At 49.4% G+C, this 17063-nt stretch overlaps 1 protein-coding gene across 1 annotated transcript in view; it reads right to left on the reverse strand.

Annotated features, from left to right (window-relative positions):
- The window catches only part of IGSF5 (immunoglobulin superfamily member 5), a 28911-nt gene extending 26549 nt beyond the window's left edge, over positions 1-2362 (reverse strand). Inside the window, exons 1-2 of the mRNA XM_031506336.2 lie at positions 2185-2362; positions 129-330 (exon numbers count right to left, since the gene is read on the reverse strand). Coding sequence (XP_031362196.2) covers positions 129-186 — 58 coding nt within the window. The 5' untranslated portion in view covers positions 187-330; positions 2185-2362. The remainder of the gene's footprint in view (positions 1-128; positions 331-2184) is intronic.
- Positions 2363-17063: the final 14701 nt, after the last annotated feature.

The raw sequence follows: 17063 nt of genomic DNA on the forward strand, positions 1-17063 counted from the left end.
AAACACCCCCCCTTTCAAAAGCTGAAATAATCCCACTCTGGCTGAGTGCTCAGTCTGAACTCATCAGCAAAGGCCATTTCCACCACACTGAAATGAGTGCTCATATTTTGTCCGTGAACGTGTCCTACCTGGCAGCGAGGCAGTCAGGATGAGGGGAAGTAAAATGGATTTCTGGACGCTCTCCATTGGAGCATTCTCTCCTGCTCTCTGAGGCAGGGAGCCACCAGTGGTCACTGCATGCTTGAGAAGAAGCTGAAGGACAGAACTCCTGGAGAAACTCGGGAATGAGCCACTGCTTTGGGTCCTGTGGCAAGGGTGACTTTGTGTGACCTGTACCACCAACAAGGGGAAAGGATTAAATCAAGGAGGGTGTGGAAGCAGAGCAGAACCCTTCCTCAAACAGCTGTTTCAAAAGACACAGAGGAACTTTTTTCAGCAGAGAAACCTCCTCCTGCAGATCTCCCACTGCTCACCCCCTCCTGGCTGTCACAACACTCCTGCTTCAGCACTGACAGAGTCAGGGCAGCTCCAGCTGCATCACTGAAGTTACTCCTGAGTGACTGGGAAAAATAATTCTCCTGATCTGCTGCACTTGTAAGGATGAGAAACATCAAATCTCCTCCCAGCTGCCCAGACTGAGCCCTCAGAAAGGCTGACAGTGCAAAAAAGGTCCCCAGATTTATTCCTCAGAACCTGCGTGCCTCCTATATCCCACAATAAACCACCAGCATCTCTCCACTGTGGTCGGACATAATACACAGATTCTGGATGTGAGACACCACCTTACTTCCACATTGTCTGCTTTATCACTGTTTGTGATTCACTTGTGAGATATTATCCTCCTCCCCCTCAAAATATGTGGGAGAGGCTTTGACTGCACTTGGTTTACAGATTCCTCATCTGGGTCCCTGGGGCTTGCTTTTGTGAAAGGGACCGAGCCAGAGGATGTGGTTTTGTGGCCAGACCAAATTTCTTGTCAGGAAAGTGTTTCTGACTCCAGAGGTGCTCTTTGTGGCAGCACTGTGCAGTGCATAAAAATTGTCACCACAGAGATACCCTGGGGGTTCTGCTCAGCTGCAGCACCAGGAGGTACCGGAGCTCTGTTCACTGCTGGAATCTGGCAGGCTCAGCTGGCATTTTCACCCATATTTTCCCATTTTTCAAGCTTTCATTTTACCTTGGGAACCTACAGGACAACCCTGTCAACTTATCAACTGTTTCCAGCCAAACCTGTGGGCTGGTTTCTTCACCTATGCGTTCAAAGACTAGCTTGGTTTGCTTAGTGCATTTTGAAAGGTTTTGGGTTTTTTTTCTCCATATTTTATATGTGGAGGAGTCCCCAGCAGGAAATGGGGTGGGAGGGTCACTGTGCACATCCTGGAGGAATTTCTCTGTGCTCTGTCACACACAAACCAGTCAGGATTACAGGAGTGGTATCATCTGTCATACCAAGTGAAACAGACCGAGTAAAGCACCAGGAAACAAATCCAAACCACAGGGCTGGGTCCTTTATCCAGGCAGCCGTGACACCAAGCAGGATTTGCAGCCAGAACAGTAGCTTTCATACCTCCCCTGACAGATCCAGCTGCACCAAAGCAATCTGAGCTGGGTGAAGTTTTACATAGTGAAGAATAAAGTGGCAAGAACATTGCGCCAAAGCCAGGACAAAAATCAGTAAACAAGTAAATCAGCTTGGGGTGAAATAGAGCAAGGCAGGAAAGGGAGGGATCTATAATATTTTGTTTTTCTTTGTTTCAAAATGGACTTTCAAAGGGCTGGGAAATATTGTCTAATCCCCAGATGAAACAGGATATTTTGGCTGATGATGAATTAAATGCCTGGGTTTGTTTTGGGCTGGTTTTCCCCTCCTCTGCTGGTGCATGGGGTGAGTCAGGTTGCCAGTGCTGCTCTGAGCCTGCTGCCTCCCTCATCCACGACACAGACAGGGAATAACAACAAAACGTGGCCCTCAAGGAATGGCAGCTGGACCCAGAGAGGGGCCCAGAGGCTTTGGGCTCCCCACGATGGACACCGACCCCAAATGCCAGGAAGCAGGATAGGAAACAGAGCCACAACCCACTCCTGCCAGCCCAGGAGCAGGGAAAAGGGCCAAAAGGGCTGAATTATCTTCCAGCCCCTGGCTGAGTCGGCCGGGAGGCAAATCCAGGCTGGCGAGGGGCTTACCTGGATCACATCCCCGACAGCTCCGGCGATGCAGGCAGGATCCCGGGCCAGCCCTCACCTGCTCCGCAAGGAATCGTCCCGCAGGTGTGGGGACACTGTCCCTGAGGGAAGGGACCTGCTCCGAGCTGTCCCTGCGCCGCAGGCCGCGCCTGGCACGGGGACACGCAGGGACGGCCGCGGCCTTCCCCGCCCTGTGCGGTCAATGTTTAACCAGCCGGGAAGGGAGGCACGGCCGGGACACGGAGATGGTGACACACGGAGATGGTGACACACAGAGCCTGTGACACATGGACATGGTGACACACAGAGCCTGTGACACACGGAGATGGTGACACACAGAGCCTGTGACACACGGAGATGGTGACACACGGAGAGTGTGACACAGAGCCAGGGACACACGGAGCCAGTGACACAGAGCCAGGGACACACAGAGCCTGTGACACATGGAGATGGTGACACACAGAGCCTGTGACACATGGAGATGGTGACACACGGAGAGTGTGACACAGAGCCAGGGACACACGGAGACTGACACATGGAGATGGTGACACACGGAGATGGTGACGCATGGAGATGGTGACACACAGAGCCTGTGACACACAGAGATGGTGACACACAGAGCCTGTGACAAACGGAGACTGTGACACACAGAGCCTGTGACACACGGACATGGTGACACACGGAGACTGTGACACACGGACATGGTGACACACGGAGACTGTGACACAGAGCCAGGGACACACGGAGACTGACACACGGAGATGGTGACACACGGAGAGTGTGACACACAGTGCCAGTGATACATGGAGTGTGACACACAGAGCCTGTGACACACGGGGACTGTGACACAGAGCCAGGGACACACGCAGCCAGGGACACATGGAGATGGTGACACAGATCCAGGGACACACGGAGAGTGTGACACAGTGCCAGTGACATACAGAGCCAGGGACACACAGAGATGGTGATACACAGAGATGGTGACACAGAGCCAGAGACACACGGAGCCAGGGACACACGGAGACTGTGACACAGAGCCAGGGACACACGGAGACTGTGACACATGGAACCTGTGACACACGGAGACTGTGACACAGAGCCAGGGACACATGGAGCCAGGGACACATGGAGACTGTGACACACGGAACCTGTGACACACGGAGCTGGTGACACACAGAGCCTGTGACACATGGAGTCAGGGACACATGGAGATGGTGACACACAGAGACTGTGACACACGGAGACTGTGACACACAGAGTCAGGGACACACGGAGATGGTGACACATGGAGACTGGGACACACAGAGCCGGTGACACATGGAGCCAGGGACACACAGAGACTGTGACACAGTGCCTGTGACACATGGAGTCAGGGACACACGGAGATGGTGACACATGGAGACTGGGACACACAGAGCCGGTGACACATGGAGCCAGGGACACACGGAGACTGGGACACACAGAGCCGGTGACACATGGAGCCAGGGACACACGGAGACTGTGACACAGTGCCTGTGACACATGGAGCTGGTGACACACAGAGCCGGTGACAAACGGAGCCAGGGACACACGTAGCTGGTGACACAGTGCCAGTGACACACAGACCCGGTGATAAATGGAAATGGTGACACATGGAGCCGGTGATACACAGACATGGTGACACAGGGAGATGGTGACACACGAAGATGGTGACACATAGAGACAGGGACACATGGAGACTGTGACACACCGAGCCATTGACACACGGAGCCAGGGACACGGTGCCAGTGACATACGGAGGCAGGGACACATGGAGACAGGGACACACAGAGACGGTGACACATGGAGCTGGTGACACACGGATCCAGGGACCCACAGAGACAGTGACTCATGGAGCTGGTGAGACACGGAGACAGTGGTACATGGTGCCAGTGACACACAGAGCTGGTGACACACAGAGATGGTGATAAACTGAAATGGTGACACACGGAGACAGTGACACACGGAGACGGTGACACAGGGAGACGGTGATACACCGAGCCGTTGACACACAGAGCCAGGGACACGGTGCCAGTGACACATGGTGCCAGTGACACACAGAGCTGGAGACACACAGAGATGGTGACACACAGAGCCTGTGACACACAGAGATGGTGACACACAGAGCCTGTGACAAACGGAGACTGTGACACACAGAGCCTGTGACACACGGACATGGTGACACACGGAGATGGTGACACAGAGCCAGGGACACACGGAGACTGACACACGGACATGGTGACACACGGAGAGTGTGACACACAGTGCCAGTGATACATGGAGTGTGACACACAGAGCCTGTGACACACGGGGACTGTGACACAGAGCCAGGGACACATGGAGCCAGGGACACATGGAGATGGTGACACAGAGCCAGGGACACACGGAGACTGTGACACACGGGGACTGTGACACACAGAGCCGGTGACACAGATCCAGGGACACACGGAGAGTGTGACACAGTGCCAGTGACATACAGAGCCAGGGACACACAGAGATGGTGATACACAGAGATGGTGACACAGAGCCAGAGACACACGGAGCCAGGGACACACGGAGACTGTGACACAGAGCCAGGGACACACGGAGACTGTGACACATGGAACCTGTGACACACGGAGACTGTGACACAGAGCCAGGGACACATGGAGCCAGGGACACATGGAGACTGTGACACACGGAACCTTTGACACACGGAGCTGGTGACACACAGAGCCTGTGACACATGGAGTCAGGGACACATGGAGATGGTGACACACAGAGACTGTGACACACGGAGACTGTGACACACAGAGTCAGGGACACACGGAGATGGTGACACACGGAGACTGGGACACACAGAGCCGGTGACACATGGAGCCAGGGACACACAGAGATTGTGACACAGTGCCTGTGACACATGGAGCTGGTGACACACAGAGCCGGTGACAAACGGAGCCAGGGACACACGTAGCTGGTGACAGAGTGCCAGTGACACACAGACCCGGTGATAAATGGAAATGGTGACACATGGAGCCGGCGATACACAGACATGGTGACACAGGGAGATGGTGACACACGAAGATGGTGACACATAGAGACAGGGACACATGGAGACTGTGACACACCGAGCCATTGACACACGGAGCCAGGGACACGGTGCCAGTGACATACGGAGGCAGGGACACATGGAGACAGGGACACACAGAGCCGGTGACACATGGAGCTGGTGACACACGGATCCAGGGACCCACAGAGACAGTGACTCATGGAGCTGGTGAGACACGGAGACAGTGGTACATGGTGCCAGTGACACACAGAGCTGGTGACACACAGAGATGGTGATAAACTGAAATGGTGACACACGGAGACAGTGACACACGGAGACGGTGACACACGGAGACGGTGATACACCGAGCCGTTGACACACAGAGCCAGGGACACGGTGCCAGTGACACATGGTGCCAGTGACACATGGTGCCAGTGACACACAGAGCTGGAGACACACAGAGCCAGGGACACATGGTGCCAGTGACACATGGTGCCTGTGACACACAGAGCTGGAGACACACAGAGATGGTGACACACAGAGCCTGTGACAAACGGAGACTGTGACACACAGAGCCTGTGACACACGGACATGGTGACACACGGAGACTGTGACACACGGAGATGGTGACACATGGAGATGGTGACACAGAGCCAGGGACACACAGAGATTGTGACACACGGGGACTGTGACACACAGAGCCGGTGACACAGATCCAGGGACACACGGAGAGTGTGACACAGTGCCAGTGACATACAGAACCAGGGACACACGGAGATGGTGATACACAGAGATGGTGACACAGAGCCAGAGACACACGGAGCCAGGGACACATGGAGACTGTGACACAGAGCGAGGGACACACGGAGACTGTGACACATGGAACCTGTGACACACGGAGACTGTGACACAGAGCCAGGGACACATGGAGCCAGGGACACACAGAGCCTGTGACACATGGAGATGGTGACACACAGAGCCTGTGACACATGGAGATGGTGACACACGGAGATGGTGACACATGGAGATGGTGACACACGGAGAGTGTGACACACAGTGCCAGTGACACACGGAGATGGTGACACACAGAGCCTGTGACACACAGAGATGGTGACACACAGAGCCTGTGACAAACGGAGACTGTGACACACAGAGCCTGTGACACACGGACATGGTGACACACGGAGACTGTGACACACGGAGATGGTGACACATGGAGATGGTGACACAGAGCCAGGGACACACAGAGATTGTGACACACGGGGACTGTGACACACAGAGCCGGTGACACAGATCCAGGGACACACGGAGAGTGTGACACAGTGCCAGTGACATACAGAACCAGGGACACACGGAGATGGTGATACACAGAGATGGTGACACAGAGCCAGAGACACACGGAGCCAGGGACACATGGAGACTGTGACACAGAGCCAGGGACACATGGAGCCAGGGACACACAGAGCCTGTGACACATGGAGATGGTGACACACGGAGATGGTGACACATGGAGATGGTGACACACGGAGAGTGTGACACATGGTGCCAGTGACACACGGAGATGGTGACACACAGAGCCTGTGACACACAGAGATGGTGACACACAGAGCCTGTGACAAACGGAGACTGTGACACACAGAGCCTGTGACACACGGACATGGTGACACACGGAGATGGTGACACAGAGCCAGGGACACACGGAGACTGACACACGGACATGGTGACACACGGAGAGTGTGACACACAGTGCCAGTGATACATGGAGTGTGACACACAGAGCCTGTGACACACGGGGACTGTGACACAGAGCCAGGGACACATGGAGCCAGGGACACATGGAGATGGTGACACAGAGCCAGGGACACACGGAGACTGTGACACACGGGGACTGTGACACACAGAGCCGGTGACACAGATCCAGGGACACACGGAGAGTGTGACACAGTGCCAGTGACATACAGAGCCAGGGACACACAGAGATGGTGATACACAGAGATGGTGACACAGAGCCAGAGACACACGGAGCCAGGGACACACGGAGACTGTGACACAGAGCCAGGGACACACGGAGACTGTGACACATGGAACCTGTGACACACGGAGACTGTGACACAGAGCCAGGGACACATGGAGCCAGGGACACATGGAGACTGTGACACACGGAACCTGTGACACACGGAGCTGGTGACACACAGAGCCTGTGACACATGGAGTCAGGGACACATGGAGATGGTGACACACAGAGACTGTGACACACGGAGACTGTGACACACAGAGTCAGGGACACACGGAGATGGTGACACACGGAGACTGGGACACACAGAGCCGGTGACACATGGAGCCAGGGACACACAGAGACTGTGACACAGTGCCTGTGACACATGGAGCTGGTGACACACAGAGCCGGTGACAAACGGAGCCAGGGACACACGTAGCTGGTGACACAGTGCCAGTGACACACGGACCCGGTGATAAATGGAAATGGTGACACATGGAGCCGGTGATACACAGACATGGTGACACAGGGAGATGGTGACACATGAAGATGGTGACACATAGAGACAGGGACACATGGAGACTGTGACACACCAAGCCATTGACACACGGAGCCAGGGACACGGTGCCAGTGACATACGGAGGCAGGGACACATGGAGACAGGGACACACAGAGCCGGTGACACATGGAGCTGGTGACACACGGATCCAGGGACCCACAGAGACAGTGACTCATGGAGCTGGTGAGACACGGAGACAGTGGTACATGGTACCAGTGACACACAGAGCTGGTGACACACAGAGATGGTGATAAACTGAAATGGTGACACACGGAGACAGTGACACACGGAGACGGTGACACACGGAGACGGTGATACACCGAGCCGTTGACACACAGAGCCAGGGACACGGTGCCAGTGACACATGGTGCCAGTGACACACAGAGCTGGAGACACACAGAGCCAGGGACACATGGTGACAGTGACACACAGTGCCAGGGACACACAGAGCGAGGGACACACAGAGTCAGCACAGTGGCATGGAGTGCTGGGCTGGGACACGGGCACAGCAGGATGGGACATGGGCACAGTGGGATGGGACACGGGCACAACAGATGGAGGGGGCTCGGTGCAGCCAGGTGTGGAACCAGCAGGGGAGAGGGATGGTGTCCCCTGTCACAGTGACACAGGTGAGAGCCATGGTGCCAGTTTCCCTCGTTATAATGACACAGGTAAGTGCAGTGGTGCCTGGTCTCTGTTACACTGACACAGGTGGAGTGGATGTCCCCTGTTTTAATGACACAGGTGTGATGTGCTGGCACCAATGCCCCCCCTTTACAATGACACAGGTGAGTGTGATGGTGCCAATTTCCCCTGTTACAATGACACAGGTGAGTGTGATGGTGCCAATTTCCCCTGTGATATAACACAGGTGAGTGTGATGGTGCCTGGCACTGGTGTCCCCTGTTACAATGGCACAGGTGAGTGTGATGGTGCCAATTTCCCCTGTTACAATGACACAGGTGAGTGAGCAGTGCCTGGCACTGATTTCCCTTGTTACAATGGCACAGGTGAGTGTGATGAGGCTGGAGCACATCCCACTGCTAAAGTGCCTCGGGCAGTGCAGCAGAGAGCAGAAGTGCCTGTGCCAGCCATGGCCCTGCCAGTGGTCACTGTCACCCCCAGCTGGGGCTGCTAAGGTCCAGCAGCAGCCCTGGACAGGGTGAGGGGCTGAGCCAGGGCTAGGCAGCATCCTGGGGACCTGGTTTTCAGCTGGAGGAGATGGGGCAGGGCTGGAGGTAAGGCTTTGTAAGAGTAAAGCTTCTCAGGTAAATCTTTTGCTTATAAAACCAAGGTGTCCATCCAAGGACGAGGGCAGGGATGAATCAGGCTGTGGCACCACTGGGGAGCATCACAGAGTCATAGAATCAATTATGTAGGAAAACACCTCTGAGATCATCAAGTACAACCTTTGACCAAACATCACCTTGTCAACCTGACCAGAGCACTGAGTGCCACACCCAGTCTTTCTTAAACGCCTCCAGGGACAGTAATTCCACCTTTCTGGAGGTGCTTTCCAGTGTTTAATCACCCTTTCTGTGATGAAATTCCTCCTGAAGGTCCAGGGAGACTGAGGGGGTTGTGTGTGTGAGATGTTCTTACAGCCTTGTCTTCTTCCAAGAACTGCATCATCACTTTATGCCATTGCTGGTCAGTGAGTTGAACTGATCTGAAGATGTCAGGGGATTTTTATGATCAACTTAAATTGTAAAAAAGGGACATAAAACTTCCCTGAAGTGTGTTTCCTACTAAACACAGTAACAGTAGCAAGTAGAAATTAATGGCACAGTGACTCAAAATTGAAAGGTTCAGCAAAGGGAAATGAATCATTCAGTTTGGGGCATTGTGAGAAATTTCTGAAAATATATTTTTTTTTAACTTCGCTTTATTAGAAAAAGTATTGCTCAGACTTGTTAAAAGAAATAGCTATGAAAGCTGCAGGAAGAAGTTTTTTTTGACTAGTTATAATATTTTATTACTATTTCTTTGACTTTACAAACCTTCTTTTTTAAAGTCTAAAACGTTGCATTCTTGTTCCACTGACTTCAATGACAGTATTCTTGAAATGCTTTCCATACAGGTGTGTCTGAATAAAGCTGGAGCAAGAAAAGGGATAAACAACATCTAATGAGCACATTCCATCTCTGCTTAACCAAGCAGAAGTGCAGAAGGTTAAAATGAATTTTCAACTTGAATTAATCAAGATAACGTGATTAATCAAGATAGCTTCATAAAAATGCATTGGAAAGGATAATTGCTGCTTTTAGAACTTTTACAAAGCTGTCATTTGGCACTGCTGAGATTGTCCTCTCTACACTGAGGGGCATGAACCTCAGAGCAGCTTAAACCTATCTGAGGAGCAATTAGAGAGATGACAGAGCCAAAATCGGTTGTGTTAGAAAAGACCAGCACATTCATTGACATTTTATTAATTATTAATTACTGCCCTTGTTGGCTCCTTCCTTCCTAATGAGCCACAGTGTTGGGATGAGTGAAACCTTGGGTGAGGATGGCTGGGGTAAGGTGTGGTGAAGTGTCTGAGTCCCCAGTGTGTGCATGCACCAGGTTACCCACACTCAGGATGTTCAAAAGACCAGCTCCTAAGTTTGATTTAAATGGAGAAGCATCTTGGTCACTTTGTGAATCACCAGATAAGTCCTACCTCCCACTCCACTTCCTCTAGATGCTTCTTTCCAATTTTTCCTTTTTCTTCTGCTGGTGAGTGGGAGGATTTTCACCCTTTTTTCCCCTTCCCCCCAAGCCCTTCCATGTGGGAACCCAGCACATCCTTCTGGCTGCCCTGGCTGCTCCAGACCCTGGCAGGGGGCTCTGAGACCTTGACACAAAGTCAAAAACAGCTGTGGCTTCAATTTTAGCCTGTGGAAAAAACTGCTAACTCTGTGTGAGGAATTACAAGCCACAAGGGTTTGAGTAGTGTAGTAGTTGAATTAACACAGGGTGAAAAAGTAGGATTTTGGGGCTTTTTAGAGAAGGGATCAAGGGGACAAGATGGAGGGATTTGGTCATGTCCTGACCTTCTTCTCCTTTTTCTTGTCCTCAATGTTCTTGCTGTGATGGTGACAGTTTTCTGTTGGTTTAAGGTGGAGACACACTGTCCAACATAGATGACAGATATTGGCACGTTATTGTAAACATAGTACATGTCGTTTTTGGTATAAAATTTAAACACTGCCCTAGGGAGCAGACAGAATGCCATGGCCTCCTTGCTAGACAGAGCTCAGCAGGTCAGAGAGAGAATGTTATAAGTAAGAGAAAATAAACACCCTTGAGAAGCTAATCCTATGCATTCAAACTCCTTCTTTGGCTGTGCAAGCTGGGAAATGAGAACTTTTACACTCTTGGGGTCACCTTGATGTCCAGACCCCCAAGATTTCCAAACCCATTTCTGGAGGGTGTGCACACTGTGAACTCCTAAGCAACCCCCCACATTTTTGTTCTGGGGTGTGTGAGGCTGGCACATATGTCTGCACAGCTTGCTGTGCAATCCCACGCAAGGAGCTCCCAGGAAAATGGACTTCCTGGGATTCACTCAGTGAAACCTTCTGTCACTGCCACTGGGGCCACAAGTGTAATTTCTGTTTCCCCTGCAGAAGGATGGGACAAATTGTTACGATGAGAATAGCTTCAAACTGAAAGAATTGTTTTAGATAGATATTAGGAAGAAATTCTTCCCTGTGAGGGTGTGAAGGCAATGGGACAGGGTGCCCAGAGAAGCTGTGGCTGCCACTGTGTGGGAAATAGTTTTGTAGAAAATTCTCGAACACAGAAGGCTCCATAGCATGTATCTGTACCTTTAAGATAAGAAATACTGACTTAAAAATACCATAGAATAAGGCAGGCATTGTTGAGAGAGAAATAGAACTAGAAACAAGTTTCAAAGAATAGCCTTACAAATAAGACTAGATACTTTAGAGAAACAGAACTATGAAAGATGCATTGTAGTGGGACCCACGAGGGGTAATTTTAAATTATTGGCTTTAAGGAATTTACAGCATGGTGTGGCTAAAGCCGATAGGCCAAGAAATGCTTATAGTGTATTGTAATTAAGAAATAGTTAACTTTTGATTGCAACAGTGTAAATTATAACCTCTGTACTATCTCACCCTTCACATGAGACTGAAAATAAAAGTTTTTTAAATGCCTCTCAGTTACCTCATCTCTAAGTCAGAAAAAGACTTCATCCAACACCCCTGGATCCCTGGCAGTGCCCAAGGCCAGGTTGGACACTGGGGCTGGAGCAGCCTGGGACAGTGGGAGGTGTCCTTGCCATGGCAAGGGTGGAACTGGATGATCTTTAAGGTCCCTTCCAGCCCAAACCATTCTGTGATAGAAAATGAACAGCATTTAGACACCTTCATCTGTAAAATCACCAGGCCCTAATTTCCATGCTGTACTTTGACTTATTTAGCTGAGTCAAAGAAAATATGATCAGATTGTCTGAGCACTACAGCAGCAGAGAAGAGCCACTTACTGACCAAGGTCAGTGCTAGAAACAGAAATAAGATTCTTCATTTCTTCATGAAAATGGGCTTGAAAGGAGGTTGGACCATTACAAGGATTTTGAGAAATGCCTCCCCATCAAAGAAATAAATGTTGTTCTCTATCATGAAGAGCAAGGGAATTGAAACCCCTAGAAAAGACAAAGGCAGGAGAAAAGCTGCCCATGGGACTGAAATTCTGAAATTGCTGTCTCTATCTTGTTGCCTACAGGATGCTGCTCTCCAGTGGCAAATCAGGCCAAAGAAATGCTAAGCCATAACTTGTCCATCTCTGCCTCTGATTTTTTCCTCTCTTTCTATGCTCTTCCTCCTTTTCTCTATTGAATATATGGTGCTCTGCAAGGTGTTTCTCATTCAAAACAGATTTTATTAGTGTGAGACACACAGAAATCTAGGTGAGACACACAGATCCCTCTCTGTCTCTAATGAGTTTTTAAAAATCTTTTAATTAGTCTGTTAGTGTAGTCACATCTTTAATCAGAAGCTTAGAGGAAAAGCTCTGGAAATAACAGGGCTGGGCCATTTCCTCTTTGTGTCACCTTTGTAAACATTGAGATGCATTTTCCCCCATTGTCTCCTTCCTTATTTTTACTCCAGAAGAGTCCAAAAGGCTGAACTGGACTTTCTGGTTTAGACTGCAAAAGTAGCTGAGACAAATCCCAGGTTGCTTCCCACTGGTCTGAGGAATCCTGCTTTATCTCTCTCCAACGAAGTCAGGTAATCTTTGCCTTGATGTAAAGACTTATGAAATTATGATACCATGAATCTAGGCCAGGATAAATTCTCAAAAACCTTATTACACCAATTTAACTCGTCTGATTTTTTTCTTTAATTACTTTTTTTTTCCCTTTTTTTCCTTTTTGATTATAATGAAGCCACAGCTCTTTCCAGAATTGCTGTGGGCCCTTAATGAGGAAAGCTTTGGACATAATCTCCTTCCAGACTTTCACACCCAGGAGGCCTCAGGATTAAACTTTTCTTGGCACGAATTTTTTTATTTTGTCTGAATAAATCTGCACAACTGGAATGCCGTTCTCCAGTTGTCTCCTGCCAGCACTCCTTGGGAACCACATTCCATGCTTCCCCTTTGCCAGGTGCATTTCTCCTCTCCAGCACTGAAACCAGTGAGTTGTAGCTGGAAAGATGAAAATGTCATCATTCAGGGCAGGTAGATGAAGACATTTATCATGGAGTTCAGGCAAGATGAAGTAAGAAATTTTATCACACAATGACAGAAGATGCAGCTTTGCTGCTGTCAGAGGGAGTGTAAATCTGAGAAGGAAATTTTTTAATACATCAGTTCCCCTGGCAACATTTTCTTTAGCTTTAGAAATGCTTTGTCTCTGGTTCAAACAGCTTTAATTGCTTTGGTTTATCCTTCAGTTTATTCTAAAGAACTTTTCAATGTGTGATAATGTGCCATGAAAAGGGAAACATCATTCTCTACACTCATAATGATGATTACATTTTTCATTATTGCTTAAGGTCATGCTTTTTAGACTCTTCCTGAGGCTTACATGGAAAAACAGATTTTTTCAAGGAGTTCAAACAAAGTGAAAATCTATCCAGAGCTCCTTTAAAACTGGTGCGCAGCACCTCTCTCTAGCAAGCACAATGAGTCCAGCTCTGGGCACAGCAGATGGACAAATGGACAATTTGTCAGAGGAATGACACACAGACACTGAGCCCAGGGCTTCAAATCTCACAGGACTTCTCAGGAAACCTACCATGGGACCATGGAATTAAACCCCTTTACACACAGAATCCCACAGAATTGTTAGGACTGGAAGGAACCTCTGAAGTTCATCTTGTCCAACACCCCCAGGCCTTTCTTATTTTCCTGATGATTTTGCAAGGGCTGCCAGTTATGGGAAACGTTCATACTCACACCTCTGAAAATAGAATATTAATGAATATTCCCCAAGTGCCCCACAGGCATGGTCCAGAGTGGCACCAGCACAGTAGGTGTGATACTGGGAGAGCTGTCTCCCTTTTGCATTTTCATAAAGTACATCCCTGTGACTGACATCTTGCTGCTCCCCTTGGGCATTCGGTTAAGATCACCAAGTACAAATGGCAGGGTTTTTTGGGGGTTTTTTTTCAGAAATCAATGTTTCCTCTGCACTGTTTGTGACACCAGGTCTGTGACTGAAAGCTGCCCTTTTGCAGTCAGACACTGTAAGGCTCTGGAGATGGTTTCAGATATTTAATTTCTCTTTGTGTGCCACAACCTCTGCTGTATTTTGGCTTTCTCCTGTAGAGGAGCAGTGAATTTATTTTGATATTCAGGCTGAGAGAGTTGGGGCTGTTCACACCAGAGGAATCTCCAGGGAGACCTTACTGCACTTTTCCATTATCTGAAGGGGCTACAAGAGAGCTGGAGAGGGATTTTTTACAAGGCCTTGTACTGATAGGAGAAGGGGTAATGGCTTTAAACTGAAGGAGGGTCAGTTTGAACTAGATATGAGAGAGAATTTTTTTACAATGAGAGTGAGGAAAACCACAGCAGATTGTCCAGAGAGGTGGTGGATTCCCAATCCTTGGAAAACTTCAAGGCCAGGCTGGACAGGTCTCTGAGTGAGTTGAAAATAAATTGAAAAATGTCACTGCCCATAGCAGAGAAGGTCAGACTGGATGACTCTAAAGGGTCCTTTTAACCCAACCACTCTGATTTCATGATTCTGTTTGTTCATTTCCTTTTAAACACTTGTAGACAGAATGAGATCTCCTAAAAGTTGAGGGAACTGGTGAGAAGATCTCAAGAATGCAGTAAAGACTGACATTTTAAAGGTTAAATCTTTCAGTCCTTTCCTCTTCCATCTCCCATGCACCTGAAGGTGGTGTGGCTCAGGAAACCTCCTGCCAGAGGCCCATCCTCAGGATAAGGGTGGGACATCCCCAAAATGTGTTGAGGTGCTGTAGCCCTGTTCATTTGAGAGTTTTAAAGTTCTTCTAAATGTTCCTATGCCTTCTGATATTTACATATTTCAGCTGAGTTTTCTCATGCATGTTCATGTAAATAATGACTGCTTTGCATTCTTCTTTGTGGGTGGGGAGAATTGATGGACTGTTGGTTTGAGCAGTGTGGTTGGAGAGGTGGCTGTTTCACCCTCCAATCCACTGTCACTTTGGCTATGGTATATATAGTGGAGTCAGAAAATAAAGTTGGCTTTTTTGGGTTCTTTTTCTTTCCTTTTACATCTAGCCTGCTTCTGTGAGTTATTTCATGTTGCAGTGTGACAAGGTGCCTCACAGCCCCTCACCCTGAGCTGTTCCACCCCTCCTCACCCAGCAGCATCACTCCCACTCCACATCCTGCCCCTGCTCCCAGCCCAGCTCCCTCTGCTCTCTAATTCCTCCTCTGAACCTTTACAAGCAGCAGCATGTGTAAAATCTGCAGGTCCCTCTGTGTACCCAAGTCAAACATTTACTTACAACTGCTGTTTCAGCAGGAATAATCCAATTAAACACGAAGGGATTAGAGCTGCCCTGGAGATCCACGAGCTGGAGGTGCAAATCACAGCACATCACTAATTTATGGCATTCCACATTCCTCTGGCTCTACACCGGAGTTTGTGGGGTGGAATTGTGGAATTGGAAATGGAACTGGGATTCCTGAGGAGCTGGAAGATGACTGCAGACCTCTGTCCCTGCATCCAAAGTCATAAATTAAACGAGGTCAGGTTGGGTCAGTGGCTGAATGCAAGGAATGTTGTGTACACAGTTCACTGGGGGAGATTCTAAGAAGGGCCATGGATTTATTTCTGTTTTCCTGCAAAAATAATGCCTTTTTGAATATGTGGAACATTATTTCTCAGCCATTGAAATCACCCAATTGCATTTTTCAGTGAAAATGTGCTTGAGTGAACTCTTTAGAAGAACAGCCTCAAATCCACTGTATTACAAGGCTTTGAAAAAAGTCTCTATTTGCTCAGCCAGAACATGTGCAAATTCAAGTCTGCTTTTTCAGGCTGGGTCTCCTATGTGCTGCATATGTCTAAGTCCTGTGACAATATTTGTAGACATTCCTGGGAATATATTGCTGTCATGAACTAATGAATTGAAGTCCAGCTGCAAAAAAAAAAACCTCAAGGAAGATACATCAGAAATGTAAGCAAGATAAAATAAAAGATAAAGGCAGTAAGGGAGAACTTTTCTTTTTATGGTTTTTTGTTCATAACTGCTTGTGTTTGAAAATCAATCTGACAGTCTTCAGTTATTTTACATTTCTCTTTGAACTGATAGGAGAATAACCCTGTACTTCCAGGTCCCAGGAGGACCATGGCAGCTATCCTCAGGCACACAGTGGGGCAAAAATCATTTAAGTTGGGGTTTTGTTCTTCCCAAAGGTGACAGCTGTGGTTAAATTTATCTTTTTCTTTCAATTCTCTCATTATTTCCTAAGTAATTTTTGAGGAGGGGAGAAAATTCAACACTTTCAAATTCAGATTTAACAAGACCAAGTCCCAGTCCTGCCCTTGGGTCACCACAACCCCGGAGCTCCAGGCTGGCAGAAGGGCTGGAGAGCTGGAAAAGGCCCTGGGGGTGCTGTGCCAGGGGCTGGACACGAGCCCAGGGGTGCCCAGGGGGGCAAGAGGCCGCTGGCAGCTGGGCTGGATGAGGAATTGTGTGTCCAGCAGGAGCAGGGCAGGGATTGTCCCTCTGGGCTGGCTCGGAGAGGCCCCTCCAGGGCTGTGCCCAGTTCTGGTCCTGCAGGAGAGACCTGGAGGGGCTGGAGCGTGTCCAGGGCAGGGAACG

Source organism: Lonchura striata, chromosome 2 (genome assembly GCF_046129695.1).
Source record: "Lonchura striata isolate bLonStr1 chromosome 2, bLonStr1.mat, whole genome shotgun sequence".
NCBI classification, from domain to species: domain Eukaryota; kingdom Metazoa; phylum Chordata; class Aves; order Passeriformes; family Estrildidae; genus Lonchura; species Lonchura striata.